General features: G+C 43.5%; 1 protein-coding gene across 1 annotated transcript in view; it reads left to right on the top strand.

Annotated features, from left to right (window-relative positions):
* ABCG4 (ATP binding cassette subfamily G member 4) overlaps positions 1–23,452 on the top strand; it is a 197,376-nt gene extending 173,924 nt beyond the window's left edge. The window contains exons 12-16 of the mRNA XM_085645910.1: positions 3,191–3,359; positions 4,226–4,326; positions 5,819–5,977; positions 13,924–14,042; positions 19,610–23,452. Coding sequence (XP_085502036.1) covers positions 3,191–3,359; positions 4,226–4,326; positions 5,819–5,977; positions 13,924–14,042; positions 19,610–19,835 — 774 coding nt within the window. The 3' untranslated portion in view covers positions 19,836–23,452. The remainder of the gene's footprint in view (positions 1–3,190; positions 3,360–4,225; positions 4,327–5,818; positions 5,978–13,923; positions 14,043–19,609) is intronic.
* Positions 23,453–23,816: the final 364 nt, after the last annotated feature.

Consider the following 23,816-nt stretch of genomic DNA (forward strand, 5'->3'; position numbering starts at 1 on the left):
CGGCCCGCCCTTTGCCCGGGCTTAGCCCGGCGCACTCCCGCGCGTGTCCCGCGTAGCGGGAGCCGGGGCTTGTAGATATTGCCCGTGACCTCAGGGGGCGTGGCGTCGTTTGCTGGCGCTGCCCCTCGTGCTCCTGGGGCTTGTGGTCCGCTCCTGCTCTGCCCCCGGTCTGCAGCGCTGCGTCTCTAAATAAATTTAGTTGGTTCATTTTCACATGGTCACACTCCAACTAGTGTTCCCGCTGCTTCAACAAGGCGACTGTCTGTCCACTCTGAACTTAAAGGACGCCTACTTCCATATCCCAATACACCCTGTTCACCACAAATACCTCAGGTTCATAACAGCAGGTCAGCATTATCAGTTCATTCGTAGTAACTACCACACCCTGGGTTTTCACCAAATGCCTAGCAGTAGTCGCAGCTCATCTACGAAGACAACATATTCACGTCTTTCCATATTTGGATGACTGGTTCATAAAAGCCAGCTCGCAAGAAATCTGCCTACGTCACACTCCCAAAACAGTGCAGTTGCTCCAAAATCTTGGTTTCACAGTAAATCTGTCCAAGTCCCATCTCCAACCATTCAACACACAGGCGTATCTGGGAGCCACAATAGATGCACAAAAGGCTTTGGCCTACCCCAATCCAGCCAGAATCTGCAACATGCAGACTCTACTCCGTCAGTTTCAGCCACAACACTCATTGCCAGCTCGAGTGTTCATGCAGTTACTGGGGATGATGGCGTCTTGCATCCTAATAGTCCCTTATGCAAGACTTCAACTGCGTCCCCTTCAAGAGTGCTTGGCACGTCAGTGAAACCAGACTCAGGGTCTGCTATCAGATCTAGTGTTGATGGACAGCCGCACCCATTGTACTCTGCCGTGGTGGGATCCACAAAACCTTTCAAAAGGGTGGCCCTTCATCGACCCGGTTCCACAGATAGTGCTAACAGCAGACGCATCGCTCACTGGTTGCGGAGTCCATCTCCAGACGCATACAATTCAGGGCAAATGGAGCCTGCAGCAAAAGCAGCTTCACATAAATCATCTAGAGCTGCTAGCGATTTTTCTAGTGCTCAATGCGTTTCAAGTTCATCTAGTAGGCAAAGCTGTCCTGATCCGTACAGACAACATGACAGCAATGTCTATATACAAAAACAGGGGGGGCACACTCTCTCCAGCTGTCACAACTAGCACAAACCATCTCATGGGCCATACATCACACAATGTATCTCCTCGCAGAACACTTTCCAGGAGTAAACAATCAGATTGCAGATCTGCTAAGTCGTCAAAGACACCAGATCCATGAATGGGAACTCCACCCTCAAGTTCTCCTTCTATTCTTTCAGAGGCAGAGGTGGGATTTTCCAGATATAGATCTGTTCACCACAAACCTAAGCGCAAAATGCCCAAGCTTCACATCCATGTATCCACACCCATTGTCATTAGGCAATGCACTATGGATCAATTGGTCAGGGATATTTGCCTACGCTTTTCCGCCTCTCCCACTTATTCTGACTGAAACTCAGACAGGCGTCCCTGACACTAATCCTAGTTACTCCAACATGGGCCAGTCAACCCTGGTTCACAGCCCTGTTGGAGCTCTCAGTAGTCCCTCACCACAAACTACATATTACACCCAATCTCCTCACGCATATGAGTGTGGGCCAAGCAGTTTTACGCACCCTATTTCAAACAACTGCAACAGCTACAGGTTAGCCACCGCTTTGGGAGATAACTACTATATACTCTATGCAAAGCATGTGATCTACAGCTCACATGCCTCAAACGGAAAATGCTACTTACCCAGTATGCATCTGTTCTAGGCATGTAGAGCTGTAGATTCACATGCGCCCACCCACCTCCCCGGTTACCTATACCTGTTGCAGTGACATCTTACTTAGATACATATATACATGGACTTCTCTTTCTACTACTCTCACTAATTCCATTATCACCTTCTGTGGGAAAACACTCTAACAATGGAGTCGATGCCTATGCGCTCTATCACCAAAAGGAGGAGTCACCTACCTCATGACGGGAAAAGACTTCTCCGAAGAAAAACAAAGTGCAAACATCCGGACCCAACACTAGGTGGCAGGCTATGCAAAGCATGTGAATCTACAGCTCTCATGTCAAGAACAGATGCATACTGGGAAAGCAGCATTTTCCTTCCTGCTTCAGCTGCATTTGCTTGGGAACCTGCATGGGTGCCACTTTAGCTGCAGCGTGCGACAACTGGGAGAATAACATATTTTATAGGCTATGGTAATGCAGGATGTAATTACTGCACTAACAGAAGTGAAAGTTCACCGTAGTTATTCATACAATGAATGTAGCAATACATCTCCTTGATTTTAAAATTTAGTCCCCTAAATATACAAACTCTTATAAACGCCAGTGTTTTGAAACATATCTTTGATGTATTGGAATGTTGAGGTGCTTCAGCTAATGTCAGTGCTGTGAGAAGTGTTGCCTTGTAGAAATATGTGTTTCAGGGATGCAGATTGTGTGTTGATGGATAATTATCTGGTTATTTGGTGCATCTGTATGGAACTTTGATGCATTTCTTGTGTTGTATGATGTTTTCACCATTTATTGGCTGACATCTTTAGCATGCCTCTCGTAAGGATTCTTGGACACCCTGTATGTCTCACTGGAGAGTAGCAGTTGTCCCTCTTTGTGGCGAGGAACGAGTAAGGAGTGCAGAATGAATTAAACTAAAAACTGACCTCATATTCCATAACTTCCTAGCTACAATGTTTGAATGTGTATTGTTATAAGAAAGCAAGATAGTAAAGTGTCTGTTGCTTCACCACCTCCATTTCTTTGAGCCTGGGTCCCTAATTCTGCACTGCCTGCTTCGTACTAACGTCCAAGGTCTAACCATGACTTCCTTGAATAATCATCCCTCATCTCTTCTCTAACCGTCTATTGCAGTTCATCTGGACATATCACAAGTCAAATAAATAAATAGATAATAAACCAATGAAAGTAAGTAGAGGGCTGAATGTTCTGGGCATCTTTATGTGCTGCGTAGTCTGGGATCTGAGAAATCTGTTTCCCAGCACTTCTTGGTCAAGGGTACCCAATACTAACCATGGATGGTGCCTGTGACTGACTGCCTCTTGTTGAATGATGTTTGACTACCTGTTCTCACCTTTGTCTTTTACTTCTCCCCAATGCCTGCAGGTACTGACCCACCTGCGGTTCATGTCCCACATCTGTATCGGGGTGCTCATTGGCCTGCTCTACCTGCGCATCGGAAACGACGCTGGCAAGGTCTTCAACAACACGGGTTTCCTCTTCTTCTCCATGCTCTTCCTCATGTTTGCCGCACTGATGCCCACTGTCCTCACATGTAAGTCGCTGGTGGAGGAATACCTGGTGGGAGCGATCCAAGTTCACATCTGCATGAGCTTTGCCTGTCACCACTAGACTGACCAATAGGAGAAACTGCAAGACAGGCGAAGGCTATAAAAGTTGTTCGGGGCGGAGGTTGCTGACATTCCCTACAGTCATGCTCTTTTGGTGCGCGTCTAGTGTTTGGACCACGATGACTTTGTGGGGACCACCTTAGTAGGTTGGCCATTTTCCCACTTAATGGCCCGTCACAGTATATAGCTTCTCCCAGGCCCGGGCTCCATCTCCTACTGCACGTGGATACCCGTTGGCGTGCTAGATTTCACTTACAGGGCAAAATAAATAATTGTATGGCAAGTACATGAGCTGCTTGGCGGTGATGGATGGGTCACGTATCCTGTCTCCCTACTGCTGACCGTTCACAAAATACAATAATTGTTATGAAGGAAGGAAGAGGGCTGACTTTCACTTTTACAAACTGAGAACATTTTTATCTCTTAAAACACAATGTTCTTCTCGATATAGCAAATGTTTGATTTCCGGAACAATTGCTGGGTTTTTTCTCCTGAAGATATAAAGTCTGATCAGCGTCCATACTCTCCTCTTAACTGAACAGATATTTAATCTTCCCTTTTGGCTTGTGAGCAACCACGTGTTGCAATAAAAAAAAGTGTGTGTTTGCATCAAGTGTTACCCACAATGCACCCACAGCTGCTAAAGATGTCCCATAGCAGTAGATTGTCGATGAATGGTGTCTGTAGGTTCCCCCTGTTAGCCGTCAATCGTAAGCTTCTACACCATTCACGCTCAGCTCATATATTTCTCTCTGTCTCTGTTTTTTTTTTCTCTCTCCTCTCTCTGCAGTCCCACTGGAAATGTCTGTCTTCCTAAGAGAACACCTCAACTACTGGTACAGTTTGAAGGCGTACTACCTGGCGAAGACCATGGCTGATGTGCCTTTTCAGGTACAGCTCCCGTTCTCAAGATGTCTTGCCTTAATTCTGTTCCTTTCACTTTTTTCCACAGGAATTCTGTTGCTTCGTTGCTTTTCAACTATTTCACTTTCTGTGCAGTTTTTCCACCTGATCTCCGTTCCCCTGTTGCTTTTGTGCCCGCTGTCTGTTGCTCTGTTACCCTGGTGCACCTGGTTGTTTGCATTCTTTCATTTTCTCTTGTTTCCCTCTGTAGTTTTTAACCTCCTATTTTGCCTATGCAGTTTTTCACCAGATTTGTGGTTTTTACTTCACTTCTCTTCCTCTCTTGTTTTCGAACTCATCTCAGTTTTTCACCTGCTGTTTTTTCTCGGCACTTGCTTGTCTTGATTTGTTCCTCTGCTGTTTTTCACTAGGCCTATGTCTCCCTGCAGGTTATCACCTGAGCTATGTTTCCTTCTGGCTTCCCCATTATTTAAATTCATCAGATGTTTTAAGTTGATCTTAGCTGTTTCCCTTTTTAATCTACTCTCTGGATAACTGTACTTCCTCACCCAATATTCAAATCTCAGGTTTTCCACCTAATAATCACTCCTCTGTGTTTTTTAGCCTCATCTTTTTTCCCTTGTATTTTTTTCTCCTCAGAGATGCGTCTCTGCGTTTCTCCCCCTCCTCCCCACCTGGTCAATATTTATGCAGGTTTTTTTATTTGTTGTCTGTTTTTCTATAGTTTTTCAAAAACAAATTCTGTTTCTCTAGATTTTTTACTAGATCTTTCTGCTGATTCCCACCCTATATATGTTCCTTTTCTGCAGTTTTTCACCTGCTCACTCCTGTAGTTTTACATCAGATTTTCTTTTATTGCCTGTGTGTTTTTTAACTGACTCTTTGGGGCATATTTGAAAGCGGATATCGCCACCAAACCGTCACTTTTAATGACGTTCTGGTGTCAACATCTGTTTTTCCTTATTTACAAAGCGCTGCTAAGCCACTTAACGCAGCCTTTTAAATAGGGCCCCTTTTCACAATTTCACTTAGTGTGAAAGGGCCGTGCAATGAGTGTTGCAGTGGGCATTCCGTTTTAGGATGACGATATGAGGAGAAATTATTAATTTCTCCTCATATTTTGCTCTTTTTGTGTGTGCTGCCTTCAGCAAATCGCCTTTAAACATTGTTTATGTGCAGGAAGGTGTCCCTTCCTGCACATAAACAATCGCTCCTGCAGCGCAGGCACCCTGGCAACATGGCGCAAGGGTGCCTGCGCTGGTGCTAAGCAACTTTTTTAGCTTCAGCGCTAGGGGAAACGTGGGGGTGTGCCGTATTATAAAATGTCAAAATGTGGCATTACAAATTTTGGAGTAACACCGCGCTCTGACATTTTATTGTAAACATCCCCCTTTGTCTTTGTAATTCTGCAATGTAACACATTCTATTAAGTTGTGACATGTTGCTCTCATCATTAAGATTTTTTTTTATCTCTTTACTCTTTTGGAATACTCCACATGTGATCTCTTCTCTGTCACAGGTCATCTGTCCCATTACTTACTGCAGTATTGTGTACTGGATGACAGCGCAACCTCCAGAGGCCACCCGCTTCCTGCTTTTCTCTGCCCTCGCCACGAGCACAGCATTGGTGGCCCAATCTCTCGGCCTACTGATTGGAGCGGCTTCAACCTCATTACAGGTGAAGAAAATGAGGGCTCTTGGTAGAAGAAGCATGGAAGAAGTAATGCTGGGATCTGTGTAGTGATGCAAGGTGCAAAACACGTTCCCAGGTACAGTGTAGTTATGCAAGTTACAGTTGAAGATGAGCGAGCCAATAAATTGGGGAGCCAAGCCACACCAGAGCGAGGGTTTGGCTTGGCTCTAAGAGCTCGTGGACGAGCCAAGTCCAGAACATATTTAGCATGTAAAACATTGTAATTGTAATTGGATTTATATAGCGCTAACTACCCCTGATGAGACATTAAATCGCTTCATGGTGAGTAGCACGCTACTCCGGAATCCATAGTTAGCGGTTAATCTAGTGCTTATTGCGGGTTGTCAGGTGGTTTCATGTGGTGAGGAATAGGTCATGTTAGATTACAGGGATTGGGGTTCAAAGAGGAGCGGTTGTGATCTATGAAATGAGGGGGTGGTGTAGTTTTTCCAGACAGGAAGCAGGAGGGAGGAGACCGAAACACTGAAGTGAGGTCGAAGGGGACAAGGCTCCTCTAGATATTTGATTAGGTCCTTCTTGTGGCACTGTCACTGAGTAGAAGGTGTGGGGGAAGAGGGCTGCAGTCTGTTGTTCAGAGTCAGAAGGGTCTTTTAGATAAAGCGACCCATTTGTCCTCTTCCTGACCACTGTTTGTTGCTGTTCCTAGCCAGGTGAAGATAGTCCACACTTCTTAGCGCCTCTGTTGTCGGTGCTCCAGGCTGGAGACTACCCAACTGTGAGGAGCATGACCCCACACAAAGGGTGTGCCTGCAGAACTGTATAGAGGGGTACTTGAAAGGGAATCCAACACAAACCAGGTCACCTGCCAGCGGCGGTCGGTGCAGATAAGCTCGGCGGGGCGGGGGAGGAGGGGATGTCGAGAGACAATGGAATAGGGAAAATGAATTAAATAAATAAATCCTATTCAGTCGTCTCTCGACATCCCCCGCCCTACCGCGCTTACCTGCACCGATCACCACTGCCACCTGCCTGCAGAACTCTAAAACAATGTCACAAGTGAAACGCACAACAAAGATTATAACTATAAACCTTGACAATCTACTTCTACTGGACAGTGAAGACATAATTTTCACGGGAAAAAACTGCGGATATTTACAGGAAGTCACACATTTGCTGAGAAATGTAAACATCTGACTTTCATGAATATTACTTGGAGAAATGCATATATTTACATTCACAGTACGAGACGATTCTCATGCATAACTTTCTTTCTACTCTGAAGTAGGCAACTGGTCATTGTCCTATAACTAACCTTACCCAAAAAAAAGCATAAGGGCGTAAAGAGAGACCATAGAGTAACATCACGGAGGACACGTTACCATTCAATTCTTAAATGTTGATTCTTAAAGCGGCATGTTTCTGTTCAACTTTAGGTAAGTGTTTCGATAGGGGTGAGAGTAAACTTTAGGTAAGTGTATAGATAGGGGTGAGAGAGGACTTTAGGTAGGTATTTAGATAGGGGTGAGAGAGTGGACTTTATGTAATTGTATAGATAGGGGTGAGAGCAAACTTATGTAAATGTATAGATGGGGTGAGAGTGGACTTTAGGTAAGTGTAAAGATGGGGTGAGAGTGTGGACTTGAGTAAGTGTAGAGCTAGGAGTAAGAGAGTGGCCTTTAGGTAAGTGTATAGATAGGGGTGAGAGTGGACGTTAAATGAGTGTATTGATAGGGTAAGCGTATAAATAGGGGTAAGAGAGTGGACTTTAGGTAAGTGCGTAGATGGGGTGAGAGTGGACCTCAGGTAATTTAAATTCAGCAAAGTAGTCTGCATATAAATGCAACAGATCTATTTGTTTGTTTTGTGATGCACACAATTACTTCACCTTTATTTGTGCAGTTAATTATTTTTTATTTCTCATCAGAAAAATGGGTCTTCTAACAATAAGGATTGGCACCTACAATAGTTTACTCTGAGGCCACTGGCTCCAGTGGCAAAAAGTTTGAAGCCATGTACATGATCCAGCATTTTATAACTTCAACCCTGGGGGAGACTCATGGATTATTCAGAAGCCAAAAAAACCCAGCATATTATGACGGTAAACCGGGCTGAAACCCAATGTATGCCCTTTGCAAAGTCAAAATAATATTGTTACTGTATGGTGGGGTGAGCCCATCGTGCTATAACCAGGGAGTGCGAAACTGCGCTCTTCCAACTAAAAATTGCATAATGCAAAATCTCATGAATCCAGAATGTTTTTGTAAAGTCTATAAATGTTGCAAGAGTAATTACAATTTCACAGGGAGCTAGATAATGCCCAAACCGAGAGTTAAATTCATAGACATATATGTAACTCAAGGTCAGAGTATCATGCTGTGACCCCTAAAACTGGTTAAACTAGCTCAGCTGCCGTTACAAGGGGTTAAAAAGGCAGGAGGGACTAGCTGAAAATAAAATGCAAGCTAATCAAGTAAAAAAAAAAATATTCAAGACAAGACGCAAACATAATAGAATTCCTCGAGAGTTCATTCATTAGGCAGAGTGTGTGCACTTCAGTATGGAAATTTGGCGGGCAGCAGCTCCAGTCGCCGATTTTGTGGTCAAGTCCTTCCATTTGCACTCAATCTGCTAATTGTGTCGCAGCAGTACATCCGCTTCTGCCTGGTGAGGATGTTTCCATATCCTAGGATTCACCATTTGCCTTCCTCTCTTTCATGTGTTTATTTTTACTCTATGGCATCTTTTTCAACCAACTAGTACTCCCCTTTTAACAACAACAGACGCGCGTTCCAAGTACGGGTGAGAAGGCTATATAGCTTCATTTAAAAAACTAAAGACACTAAGGGCCTGAGTTAGATTTCGGTGGACATGTTACTCCATCACAACGATGACGGATATCCCATCTGCCGAAATGTAAACCCCGTAATATCCTATTGGATTTATATTTCGGCGGACGGGATGTCCATCACTGTTGAGATGGAGTAACCCGTCCGCCGAAATTTAAATCTGGCCATACGTTCCCCAGTCATGATTAGCTATTCTACCCCTCCTAACTGCTCTTGACTTCACAAATGACATCACAGATAATATAATCAATGACATTACTAGTGGCATCACATCGGACAACAACCAGTCATCAAGTAGATTCCACACAGACACTATCAGAAGAACATATGTAAATCCCCTGAGGACATGTCCTCAGATATTACATGGAAACTAAGGGCCTGATTTATATTTTAACGGACAAGTTACTCCATCACAATGGTGACAGATATCCCATCCACCAAAATATAAATCCTATAAGATATAATGAAATGTATATTTCAGCGAATGGGATATCCATCACCGTTGTGACGGAGTAACCCGTTCGCAGAAATATAAATCAGGCCCTAAAGCCTGTAGTACCACTGTCAGCAGCCAGGTGCCCTCACTGCATTTATATGAACAAGAAAAGCTGCTACCTGCTCATTTGCAAGAAGCAAATATCCCCACTGACATTAAATGCAGATGTGGGGCAGGAGTTTACATTCGACAACTGCATGTCAGTTACATACATGTGAAGGACTGCTGCTGTACAACTAGGACTGTACAAACACCCTCACAACTAAAATGCAAATGTAAGATGGCCATATCAATGTCAATATTGAGATGCTTTTTCTGCGAATATACGGAGAAGAAATTCAGCTGTAGCTGCACTCTGACGCACAGTTTGCTGCGGTTCCAATCACAAGTAACAGATATGCCAGCAGACATAAAGCACAGATATAAGCCTGCAGTTCACTGTCAGCAACTCCGCGACAAATATCATCATAGACTTATATATGAATGTAAGGTAAGAGTGTCCTTAACTAGATGCATTTGCTGCGGTCAGTGCTCAATTTGAGCCGGTTGTTGCCGGTGGGGGGCACCGGCACTTATTTTTGGGGTCCGGCACTTATTTTTCCTGCATAAGATATTTACAGAGTACAAGAAAGAGAAAAACACACAGATCGGAAAGACAGAGGAAGAAAAAGACAGCAAACAATCACTTACAGAAAGCAGGAAACAGCAAGTGCGAGAAAAAGGGCAGAGAGTGTTTGATAGTGAATTAAAGACCACCGGTCTTGGTATTCGGCACACCAATGTTGAATTGCACTAGCCGCCGACTTCTGACCAAAGCCTTGGGCAGTGGCACTCTTTCTTTCACAAATTAAGCACTGATTGCAATAATATACAGAAGCAAGGCTGCGGCAGTTGCACTATAAATATAGATACTCCCTTGCAAATGTAAATGCAAGTGTAAGACTGCAGTATTAATGTCCCCAACTAGATGACCTTTCCGAGATGGCACAGAGAACAGCTGCAGCAGTTGCACTCTGACGTGATACACACCCTCACAGACAATGTGAACTGAAATAAGCCTGCAGTGTCACTAACCGTGATTAGTGACGCTCGCCGAGACGATATAGAGATATAAAAAGCTTCTGCAGTTCGGGTCAGATATCTCCGCAGACAGTGACAGCAGATAAAAAGATGCAGTACCACTGTCCGTCGATTGTATGTGATTTCATGGACAACTGATTTCATTGAATACCATTACTGAGAAATCATTTCACCTAAAGTCACCTATACACACACAGACACACACACACCCTAAAATATAAGAACACTAATAAAAGATCAATGAAGATAATTTATAGCCAATGTAAATTATGTTTAAATGTGCAATGGAGACTTTACCTAAAGTCTTTTGTATGTGGATGCCATACTAAAAGCTAACTTCTTTATTGGCTGCTTGGAGGGATTCCCCAGTTTCATGTTTAGAGAGGTAGATACCGAGTCACAAGGCCTGTCTCACAGTGATGTCTCATCTCCTCCTTGGCTGTGCTTCTGCTGTATCCTGTACCGTCTTCAGCTTGCAATGGAGGATCCACATTTGAAGGGAGCAGAGGAAGTGTCTCATGTGCAGTGTAGTGGGAAGAATACAGGCCTCATAGCATCTCTGTTTTTTTAAACATGGCAGACCTATGTAAGAGAGTGCTTTGGAAATGGAGTACATCAATTTATGAAGCCAGAGAGTTCAATGGGACAAGAAAAAGGGACAGAGTGAGAATCGCTTTACAGGAGCAGCGCCTGGATACCCTCATGGGTGACAAGTAGCTCGCTACAAATCTACCGATTGATTGATTGAATTGCTCTTCCCTTGCTGGTCATCAATCAGGTAGTAGGCTTCTGTAGGGCCTGGCTTGAGAATTGTAGATAAGGGATTTTGTCAGCACAAGGTATTCAGTGTTCCAGTAATGTTTACTGTGGCATTGCCAGACATTCAGAAAATGCTGTAATGGCACTATAAAAAGATTCCTAATAAAAACAAGGGGCTACTAGGTCGAAATTCAACATTAAGGGCCTGATTACGATCTTGGTGGACAAAGTAATAGATATCCCGTTCACCAAATTACAATTCCATTATATCCCTATGGCGCTTGTAATACAGCGTAAAGGATATCCGTCACGTTTGTGACGGAGTATCCCATCCTCCAAGATTGTAATCGGACCCTAAGTTAATATCGCAGTATAGGAAAAATCTAATCAAATCAAATCAAATCAAATCAAGAGTGCTCTAAGGAAGTGCAAGGCACAGTGTTGAGATGAAAAGTGCTCTACGGCCGTGCAAGGCACAGTGTGGAGATGAGTAGTCTACGGACGTGCAAGGCACAGTGTAGAGATGACGAGTGCTCTACGGACGTGCAAGGCCCAGTGTAGAGATGAAGAGTGCTCTACGGGTGTTAAAGGCACAGTGTAGAGATGAAAAGTGCTCTACGGCCGTGCAAGGCACAGTGTGGAGATGAGTAGTCTATGGACGTGCAAGGCACAGTGTAGAGATGAAGAGTGCTCTACAGACGTGCAAGGCCCAATGTAGAGATGAAGAGTGCTCTACGAATGTGCATGGCACAGTGTAGAGATGAAGAGTGCTCTACGGACGTGCATGGCACAGTGTAGAGATGAAGGGTGCTCTAGGGGCGTGCAAGGCACAGTGTAGAGATGAAGAGTACTCTACGGACGTGCAAGGCACACTGTAGAGATGAAGAGTGCTCTACGGACGTGCACGGTACGGTGTAAAGATGCATGCCATAATCTAGACAGCAAGGCCACACCATAGAGATACGGGTAACAAACAGTATAGGCATGCAGGACATATTGCAGGAATGCACCTTGCTTGTAGTGATCAGGACACAGTGTAAAGAAAACCGGCTCTGTGCAGGATACAAATCACTGTATAGATTTGCATGGATGGTCTAGGGACATAGGACACAGTGGTGCTATCGAGGGCACAGTGTAGGTAAAGAAGCACATTGTAGGGATGCAGGGCAAAGTCTAGGCATGCAGGGCACAGTGTATATGTGTGGGGTACAATGTAAGTATACAGGACACATTATAAAGATGCAGGGCACAGTGTAGGTGTGTGGGGTGCAATGCAAAGTATACCGGACATATTATAAGGTTTCAGGGTAGAGTGTAGGTGGTACAATGTAAGTATACAGGACCCATTATAAGGATGCAGGGCACATTGTAGGTGTGTGGGGTACAATGTAAGTATACAGGACACATTATAAGGATGCCGGGAACTGTGTAGGTGTGCGGTACAATGTAAGTATACAGGACACATTCTAAATATGCAGGGAACAGTTTGCGTATTTAAGGCACAGTGTAGGTAGACAGCGCATGTTGCAAGAATGGAGGGCATGGTGTATGGATGTAAGGTAAGGTGTATAGTTGCAGGACACAATGGATCTACTCACAAACTGCCCTTTGTAGTATGTTTAGTAGTGCTACAATAGCATTACTCATGTACTACAAATGCTGTTCACAAACCTATGCATGCCGATCTCCACCTGTCCCATCTCTTCCATGCAGAATTTTCCGCTTTTGTTGCAGAGGTCTCCACAGATGTAGATATACATTTTAGTATACAACATGGGGGATGCTGGAGAATAGGAAATACTACTAAACTGGGGGAGATTAGAGAGGAGTAAGGAGGGGCTGAGGGAAGAGTCGGCACGTGTTCAGGGATGGACATGCAAATAAACCCCGCCGCCCCAAAAGAGTAAGCCTATTGCTATTCACAAACAGCACTTCTGAAGTTACTACAGCCAAAAATGACTAAAAACTGTTTCAAATGTACTCCAGCCCAGCATTGGAGTAAGTCCAGCACCACATATGGCCACTCACCGGCACTGCAATACAGTCCCATGGAAAATAATAGAGACAGGGACTTAAAAGAACACCACACAGGAAATAATATTAAATAAATCAATAATTTTGATTTCGAAATTTATATCCAATTTATTTTTTATAATCAAATACATTAATATTTATGAGCAAAAATGTGTAAAGATACCACAAGGTGCAGTGGTAGATTTACAGTTGAGTAAATCGACAAGTGTAAATCTACCTTTGTGAATAGGGCTCAAATCGGGATGCAACTAAAAGGTTAAGGATGCAGGTTACATTGTAGTATTGCAGACCGTAGTGTCGGGATGGAGGCGCTATGAATGATGGAAGGAAACATTGTAAGGATGCAGGGAACTGTGCACGCATGCAGGGATGTTTAGGGATGCATGGCACAGTGATGCACAGTATAGATACACAGGGCACCTTGTAAGCATACAGGACACAATGTGAGGGTGGAGTGTCTGCATACAGCAAAGTGTTCTTAGACAACAATTAGATATAGTAGCAGCCCTTGTTAGCTTGCTGTGTGGTATTCTGTGCTGTGAAAATGCAACTCCTGGTCTCTGGCTATCAAGGTAGCAGCAGAAAGGTAAAGTAACAGTGTTTTCACTCTTGGCCTTCACCTAATTCGCTAGTTGCAGACAGTAGTCTGCTGAAGAGGCGACTCCTGTGTCATCACAAGCACTGCATGAGGTCTCTTCTGATATCCCAGTCATTTTGGTGGATCGCCATCAATGATTTTTTTGTTTGTTTTACAGGTGGCAACTTTTGTGGGACCAGTGACTGCCATTCCAGTCCTGCTTTTTTCTGGCTTTTTCGTCAGTTTTAAGACCATCCCCACGTACTTGCAATGGAGCTCATATGTGTCATATGTCAGGTGAGTACTGAGTAGCAGAAGCCTGCAAGGTATGGTGGATACAGGCTGGCTAAACTTGTGTCGCTCCATCGTACATATGTGTTTGCGATTTGTGAGCTTGTCTGGGTAGAGGTGCATTGGAAGAGCTGTGTGTTTTCAGAGTAGTAGAGATTGTAATTGTAAGTGTATTTATTTAGCGCTTTCTACCCCTGATAAGGCATGGAAGCACTTTTTGGCGAGTAGCACGCTACTCCGGAACCCAAAAAGCATTAGGGGTGAATTAATATAGTGAAATATGACATTAATTCGAGCTGTGGACATGTGCGTCTGTTATTTGGATTGAAAAAGGATAGTTGTGGGATTGAAGAGGGCTAGAAGAGGGAGGGGTTTGCATTTATATAGAACTTGGTACCACTGACGAGGCCTATAAAAAGGAGGGACAGAGGGGATTGAAGGTCCAGCATACATGCCCCCAACAGGTAATGTCAAACAAAAGGTATGCAGTGCCTTGTAGAAAAGAAGGGGGATAACGGTCGGGAGGACCTGGAGGGGTCAGTTTGGAGGATCTCATCTCTCAGGAGCAAGGGCCTTCACACATCCAAATGGGCGTCATGCTTCATCATCGGGCAGCTCCTGGGGCTGGCACTGCAGTGCCCAATGGGCCCCGCAGGGTGGGTCATTGCCAGAGTCAATTGTTTTGCTGATGTGACGAGTGAGGTGCAGTGTAAATGTGATAGATTGAATAGTTTGGTGTGAAGTGATTTAAAAATAACTAAAGGAAAGCCAAGCCAAATTTAATATCTGTGTTCCATTGTTATAAGTAAAACCAAAAAGTGGCTAGAAGTGGATATGATGGTCCACACTAGCACTAAAAGATTACTTGAAAATCAACATGTTTCTTGCCTATCAAATGTCAAAAAAGATCACGGCAATTCATCAGGACCAATTTTCTTGGCTACTCAAGGGGTGGGCTGGTAAAGTGGCAAGTATTAGAAACCATACCCCACAATAATCACAAAAGTGTATACCGCCAAAGTTAATAGAGCGAACATAAGAGGGGAATTACCACACCCCAGCAGCCGGTAGCGGAGGGACACCCATTGGCGTCAGGCCACTAATCGTGGAGTGCGTGGCTGTCGAATGACCTACCCCAAGCTCCGCTACCGCAATGGTTTGACATTGACTTTGATGACTCCCCTGTTGAGGTGTCCAAGCACTTTTCGGTCAGTAGTACGCTACCACGGAAGCCAAACAGGATTAGTGGTGAAATAAGTATAGGGAAATATAAAATTAATTTGAGTGGCGGACATGTGAGTCTGACTGTGCCTGGCAGAGCTCACTAAATGTGGTGACATGTCCTCCACCAGGGCAGCGGAGTACATCTCTTCACTGATGTAGTGGAAATAAGCCTCTCAGATGATTTGTTGGATGATGTCATGCCTTCCCGTCACCTCTGCCTAAGCATGGGAAAGGCATATATTCCAGCAAAATGTATCATTATAGCAACAGATTTGTATGTGCATCTATAATTAGAACATTATTTGTTAATCTGTATATATAATATAGCATTAGAGCCCACCGTAGCGGACTCTACCGACTGTTAAAGGCCAGCTCCAGCATTAAAGTCCCGAGCCAAAGCGGAACTTTAACGACTGGTATAGCCCGCTACGGAGGGCTCTAACAGGCACATGCATCATCATAGGGTTTTGCGATTCCTTAATTGCGATTATTAAGGAATCGCAATTAAGGAATAGCAAAACCCTATGCATGTAGGAATCGGTAAAGAAATAGCGATTCCCACAAATTCCTTAATTGCAACTAGCAAATTGCGAGTCGCAATTAAGGAATGTCTTCCCATTCATTCCTATGGGCCTCCAGGCCCATAGGAATGAATTGGAGATTGCGGGAGCAATTTGCGAGTACCAGTAGGTACTCGCAAATTGCTCCCGCAATTTCGATGGTGCAAGGGTGTCAAAATGACACCCTATTGCACCCATGTATGTTAACTCTGCACATATGTTGCATACACACATGCTCTAAGGGCATGTGTGTGCGCAACATGAAACTTAGAAAAATGCAAATAAGTGCATTTTTCTAAGTTTTAGCAAATTACCATGAAGTCCAGCTTCATGGTAATTTGCTCACGCTATTAGCGAAATCGCTATTTTAAAAACTGTAATGCATTGCATTTAAGGAATCTCAATTAGGGATTCCTTAAATGCAATCGCTATTTAAGGAATCGCTATTTTGAGATTCCTTAAATAGCGATTTTTGCATTTGGGATGATGCATCCCAAATGCAAAAATACCGGTCGCAAAGGGGCAGATTCTGAGAATCTGCCCGTTTGCGACCGGTTTTGTGCTTGATGCATGTGCCTGTAAGACTATTAGAACATTTCACACCTAGAGGACAGAAGGTTCTAATTGGTAAAATAAAGGTCTCAAGGAGCCCGAGGGGATTGAAATCCCCTCGGACTCCGTGAGGCCTTTTTTTCACAGCAACAGCTGTGAGCAAACATTGGAATGATAGAGCTCCAGGCTTCTACCGGCCATTTCAAGCCCGGAGCACTTTCGAATCTTCTAATATTCAAGATTTCCGATTGCTGGAGAAGTGTCCTCTAAATAAGACATTGTGGTATTGCCAATGCTTCATACATTTATTTCAGTAAGGGATCTAGCATGCATTATTAATTCAGACAATAGACCCTCTTTCAATAATGCAGAGTTCAAGAAAATGCATTCAGTACTTACAAAATTAATCACAGAAGAATTACAACAATGTCCTCACAAGCCAACAGAATGACAGAACTTTTTAGGGCATGAACTAAAACACGGTTCCGAAAGCAAAGATCAATCCGATTTTGCTGTATCTATTGTGTGCCTTCTGGGGCATTTCCCCAGAGCCAAAACTAACTTGTGACGAGCAGATTTCTTGACTTGGCCCTGGTGTTAGCTAGGCGCCAGATAGCTATAAACTGGAAAAGTCCCTTGGGCCCTCATCTGGGAGAGTGGAGGAGAGAACACACTACCTGGGCCACCTGTGAGAGTGAGATTCTCTGAAGGGAGGCGAGACTGGGACTGCGCTGTCTTACTATTGTACATGCGCGGGATGCTATAAGAGTGTTGCCCAACTGTAGATGGCAATGTCGAGCTGCGGCTATAGCTGCGACAGCATAACAATGATAACTCGTCATGACCAGGAATGGCAGAAGCGCCCTTGTAGCTGAATGGCGGCACCCCCCGATGAACACCACTGAGTGCCCTCCCAGTCTCTACAATATACTGTTGGATGTAAATGTTCTTTTTACCTGACAGTACCGCCCCAACAGTTTTTCTAGTTTTGATTTGTGTTGACCTCGGAACGCTGGCAGTAAGTGATATGATTAAAAATCTGTATTTTGTTTCCCCTGTACTTATTGACAGACACTATTGCCATGGCTCTATCTAGCGTTACGCAACAGACCAATATAGCTGTGAATTGTACTTCGCAATAAGCAATAATATATATATAGAATCCGTTCAATGAAACTCCGCTCGTAGAGCTGCAATGTGCTGTTTGGTTGTAAAACAATACAAACGTTAAAAAATCAAATACTGCTGTGCCTGCCTCTGTATCAGATGCTGAGACAGTCAAAACACCACATACGGTCTATAGGAAATTGCTAAGAACTAATGTTTGGTCAAAGCGTCTATCTAGATTGCCTTAGGTGAGGAATCACTCACCCTTAGAAGATAAAGACTTTGTTCCGTGAGAAAAAGCAAAGAAGTGATGAAGGTGCAGACTGACCAGAGAAGGAGAGCTCAGTCGTCCACCATGAAAATGCAAAAGTTAGTGCTGGCCAAACAATGTACGACAACAAAACTGTCAACACCGCCATTTCAAGTTACTCTAATCAGAGTTAGGCAAGTAAAAGAAGCAATGGTCTCAGCTGAATCTTCTCACAACTTAGCCAATCTATATGCTTCTCCTTTTAAGAAATGTAATGACAGTAAACCACAAAAGACACACTGAAACAGTTCTGCAGAAGGGTAACTTCATTACAAGTGAGACAAGACGAAATAACAACTATGGACACAGAAGATCCACTAGAACTGTTTGTTGTTCAATACGACTCCTTGAGTGAATATAACGCAAATAATGTTCTGATGTTCAGTAGTTTTAAGCTCAACGTTTAGACATAGTTCACAACTCTACAAATATCGTGTTAGCTACAATTATTTATTAAATAATCTTATTTGTAAACCAGAGGTGTTTGTCGGGTTTAATACACAATGTTGTTCCCCAGTGGCACCTATAGGCTAAGGGCCAAGGAATCAACTTAATTATGTGTGTGTTAGAACCTTGAGGGCCAACAGTGAGGAAAAGCTTTTCCGAGTCAGTTAAGCTGCTTCATAAAGAATGAAATACATATTAAATAAAAGGAAAATTGCTTAATACCTTGTTGTTAACCAACTTTGATCCACACCACAATTTTTTTACTTTAAGAATAAGACATAGGAACATATCTTAGGGATAGAGCTTCCTCACACATGCACACAAGAGGTTTGCAGATGCCTCTGAGCAGACTCTTTTGGACTGAGGACATATTAGATCCACTTTCCTTTTCCACCAGTGAAGTGTTTCTCTTGTTTTTAAGCGTGCATGCATTACAGAGAGGTCAACATGAAATGCAGCACGCAAGGAAAGAGGAACTAACAAGTAGAAAGAAAGATATTTCCCCTCATTATGCTTCAGTGAGGTAGGCCCACCCTTTTGGTGCAAACCCAGGTTCACAAGTCTTTGTAAATCTGGATTTGCATCAAAATCCATGGGTGGATCCATGGGAATGCTTATGTCCCACTTATGTAACGCCTACCTGACGCAAAGTAAATCAAGGCAGTGATATGTGCTGCTTGCGATACTTTGTATTTATTAAACCACAGATAGAGGATTTATGTGGCTAAGTAAAATCACTGTAAATTTAGGCCTGGATTTCCTCGTGAAATTAGAGCCCAACTCATATGTTTCACAATCATAAAACAGGAGAAATCTCAGCGGGCTTGCATATTTGTCGAGGTTAATGGGTAAAAGTACACATGGTCAGGCAGAAAATGCTCATAAGCAGCAAGGGGCAACAATAGATTATTAAATTATGTAAAAAGACTTTCTCCATAATGTTAAGTTTGAGTTTCAGTGGCAAAGCTGAGTGGGAGTCTCAGTCCTGGAGTACCAGGAGGTGTGGCAGGTCAAGTTTGAGATTTATTGGCAGAGCTGTGTGGGGTCTCATTTCTGGAGCATTGTGTACCGCAGGCCATGTTTGTGGGACATTACTTGAACTGTGGTAGGCCTGGGCACTTCTGGTCATGTTTGCAGGGCAATGGCGAGCAGGGCATGGTCTAGGTGCTGGTGCAGCAAAGTGAGCTTCAGATCACGTGCGGTGCACTGGCTGAGCTGTGTGTGTTCTCTAACTTCTGAAGTAAAGCAGGTGTTGCAGGTCGGTAGTTGCAGCCTTAGAGGGCCAATAACCTGTAATAATCGACAGTGGTGGTTTTCACAGCTTGGTCTGCTTCTTCCCTTCTTTGAATAACACTCTTTTTTGACTTGTCCAGGTATGGGTTTGAAGGTGTCATCCTTACCATATACGGCATGAATCGCGAAGACCTTGAATGCAAGGAGGAGTTCTGTCCCTTCCAGAATCCAGAGAAAATCCTGCAAGAACTGGACGTGGAAGATGCCAAGCTGTACCTCGACTTTTTGGTCTTAGGCATCTTCTTTATCATCCTGAGGCTTTTGGCCTACTTGGTGCTGCGCTACAAAGTGAAGTCTCAGAGGTAGAGTACCCACTGCCCGTAGTGGACTCTGCTTTAGGGACCAGGGCAATGGAGCCGTAATCGACACGGTTGCCCCCAGCTGGAATGTTTACTCGAAACCATGGACCAAAGAACTGGATACTGGAGGAGAGACCGCCTCCGACCAAAGAAGGGACTAGCTTCTTGAAGCCACTCATACGTAATGCCAAGGTGTATTGGAAATTGCCTTTTTTAAGAAAAAAGAAATCATTGTATGCATCATTCATGCTAGGATTGGAACTTCTGAGATCTCTGTTCAATGCAGCTGGAATTTCGGGATCTCTGTGCAATTGCTAGTGCAGAGGCTTGTTGGGACATCTGCTGTTCTTGGTGATTAGGTGGATAGTGCTACCGTCATATGGAACTGGAGCTGGGCAGTGATGCTGCAGTGCCTGTTGGGGGCCAGTGGTTTCCCTTCACACATTCTCCGATCCGACCCTCTGCTGGTTCCCAAGCCATGTGAGACGTCTCTCTTGCTTATCGACTAAACAGTTGACTTCTTGATTTCCAACCTGGAGGACCTTATTTCAGTGTCCGAAGCATCACTAGGACTACTTGCCCATCTAACTAGCCAATGGAATGGTGGCCTTGCATTGAAAGTGACTCATCCAGCTTTGCAAGACCAGTTGGCCTACTTTGTGTTGAAGGCTGTTTTGCTGGTGGTGTATGATGTTGATTCCGGGTACTCAACAGATACATTTCCTGAGATTTGCCCCGTCTTCTAGAGAATTTCGCATGTGGATAGTATTACTGAGATGCAGCCACAGAGTTGAGTGTATGTCTTGCATCCGTTAGTTGTAGGGAGACTTCCCTTCTGTCCTCCCCAATATAATTTGCGCATTCGCTTGTTTGCTTACAATGAAGTATTTCTAGGGACTGTGGTGCAGACAAGTCGCTGCTATAAGGAATGTAAATGGACATGGAGGCTCGAGGGTAAATAATGCTGCCATGTGTGCCTCTGGTCAGAGGGTTGGAGGAGGTGTGAGTGGGGTGTAGAATATTGTGTAAAGCAATAGTAAGAGATGAAAATGGTGGGGACTACTTACCTTCAGTAGAAATAAAATACACCAGTGTAGGGTATTCGTCCTCCTCACAGAGCGTAAATACGTAGAGCTCTACAAATACAATACTGTTCAATAAATGTATCAGGTTGGGGCAAGTACTTGAAGTGCAACAAAGTGTGGCACAGAGAGAATAATAACTGGACAGGAATGGCCCTATACCATGAAATAAATAAGACCATGAGGAATCCCCGAAAGGGGCAGTGGTTGGTAAAATACATTAAATTCAGCTATGCAACAGGGACAGCTTAAGAAGCTTAGGGCCAGATATATCAAAGGGTTTTGCCCATTCTGTGTCTATTGGGAAATGCGTTGATACATATGGCCCTTAATGTCTTTTTTGTTTTTTTTAAACCTTTGGCATGCAAATGCCCCTCCTAGCAGGTGGCTGGGTGGGGGTATGCATTTTTTTTATTTCTATATGTGCGGGAGTCCTAGAAAGTTTATCCACATTTCTGGGTCAAGAGACAATGGCCTGATTCACAAAGGTAAACTTACACTTTTGTATAAGTTAGCTATTTTTTTCGTATTCACAAACCTCAAGTTTAATCTTACTAATAGTAATTTTACCAATGCAGTCGGGGTGGAGAATTCTACAAATAAAAAGATAGGACAATCCTTTATTTTTATGTGTGGAGTCTCCATCACGAGTGAAGAGTCTCCGTAGTCATAACATTACTAAAATTAAACACATAGTTTGTAAATACAAAAAAATTGTAAACTCACACAAAAGTTTAAGTTTTCCTTTGCGAATCAGGCCCAGCATATTTAAGGCTATCAGTTAGAAAAAATAAAACACTTTAGAAACGAAATTTTTATTTCCAGCGAGTGAATGTAAATTTAACATATTTCAATATTATGTGACCTAGATTTTAAATTCTGGATATTCCCTGGGGTGAAGTTCTAGAAAGCTTATCCAATTGTGGGTGGTTAAAATAAGTATATTGAGGCTACTCTTCTAAAAAACAGTGCTTACAGTATAGAAGGTTATTTTTTCACATGATTAACCACAACTTGAATCTATTCTGTGCCCGATGTTACCTACAGGCTGCATTTAGCCACTTAAAAATCACTGAAAAAGCATACATAAATATGTATTGGACAATTTCCTGATGCAGTTCACATTAAAATACCGTTTCAGTTATATTGTGGGGTTCCGAATGAGGTTATAGCGAAGTCCATAGAAACTCCTTCCACAGAAACAATTTATATATGTTAAGAAGTAAATCAACACATAACCAACTTTCCCCTTTTTGCTTCCTTTCCACCTGAGTGTGTGCCACACGCTCATTGTCTAGAACCCATTGTGTTAATGACAAACAGGAATCAACATATTGAACCGTTTGTCTAGGTTTTCTGTGGTTGCGAGAATAACAAAATTATTTCCAATTTCATCCAAATGGTTTATATGAAAGAGGCAAGGAGTAATCACTCAAAAATAATTGTTGGGTGGATTTGAAAATAATTATTAAGAAGTAGGAATGCACAGAAGCTAGAACCCAGATATAGATGTCGGGGTCATCATCTAGGGTCCCTCATGCCAGTTCGATCCAATCATAATTGTTCTTCTTTCCTGTTCCACTGGCCTGTTGTAATCTATGCCCAACTATTACTGTGTTCTATCTGTCCATTAGTCATTCTGCCACACAACTGCAGCGTACATCAGAGACTCCTCATATAGTTGCAGCACGCAGCAGACCCTCATTAAACTGCAGCACAAGCAGACCCTTATGTAAAATTGAACTTACCAGTATCCTGCCTGTACAGTTACAGCTTACATGAAGGGCTTCTATACAGCTATAGCATGAGGCAGACTCCTTGCACAGCTATGGCATAGAGTAGGAAAATATTGCACCCCTGCAACAGGGCGCTCCAGCAGTTAAGGCACACAGCTGAGACTTATTGTACAGCTGTAGTTTACTCAGTCAGTCTTAGGCAGCTACAGTATAAAGAGTGCTTCAAATAGCTGGGCTCTTATAAATCTGGATTAATCAGGGGTTTCTTCAAAAACCTCAGAATCCGGGGAGCTCCCAGTCCAGCCACAAAATACAGATGACCTTCTAGTACACTTGCAAAATACAATAGCCTTGTGGTTCAAGGCAGAGTGCAGAGGATTCATTTTACAGTACTCCCTACAACAGGGCATTTTGGAAGCTGTAGTAAACAGGGGCAACTTGGCAGACCTGCAGGATACAGCAGGACCCTCATTCAGCTGCACTTTAGAGCACAGCTACAGACACTTTGTGCCCGGGATATGATGTCCGACTATGACTGTTCAGCACTTTAGTCCAAAGCTGCTTTATTCCCCAGATCACTTTTTGGCCGGCATCAGGTGTGTGGAGTGATCAAGTGTTCGTAGTGGGCTTGGCGGCTTTGATAGGGCCCAGCTCACCGACTCTGGCTCCTCCGGACCTGAGATTGCCACAGGCAACCATCCAATGTAGTAGATACTTTGCAGTTCATTTAGGTTTTATTGAGATGCAAATTATAGCTGCTGGATCCATCTGGGTACATAACTAATAAGACATATATTTATACTATACCTCTGCAGGTCTTGGTGTCTTCATTTTTGGTATGTGTGTGCATGCACTTATGTACATGTATGTTTGCACATATATGCATTTGTATGTGCCTATGCCGGGGTATGCACATGTTTGTGAGTGTGTGTATGCATGGTTGTCTGTATGTGTGTTTCTAAACCTATGCATCTCTCTGCCTGTGTTTGCAGTTACATACTTGGGAATGTGTGTGTGCACCTTTTACATTTGCATATCTTTTCTTATAAACCTACATGTGTGTATGCTTTTGTATGCATGTGTTTGTTGCTTCTATGCGTGCATGTGTGTGTATGCGCATTCTAATGAACATAGTTCTCCAGCACACAGTCTTACATGTGACAAGCTAGG

This window comes from Triturus cristatus, chromosome 3_1, assembly GCF_964204655.1.
Source record: "Triturus cristatus chromosome 3_1, aTriCri1.1, whole genome shotgun sequence".
Classification (NCBI taxonomy): domain Eukaryota; kingdom Metazoa; phylum Chordata; class Amphibia; order Caudata; family Salamandridae; genus Triturus; species Triturus cristatus.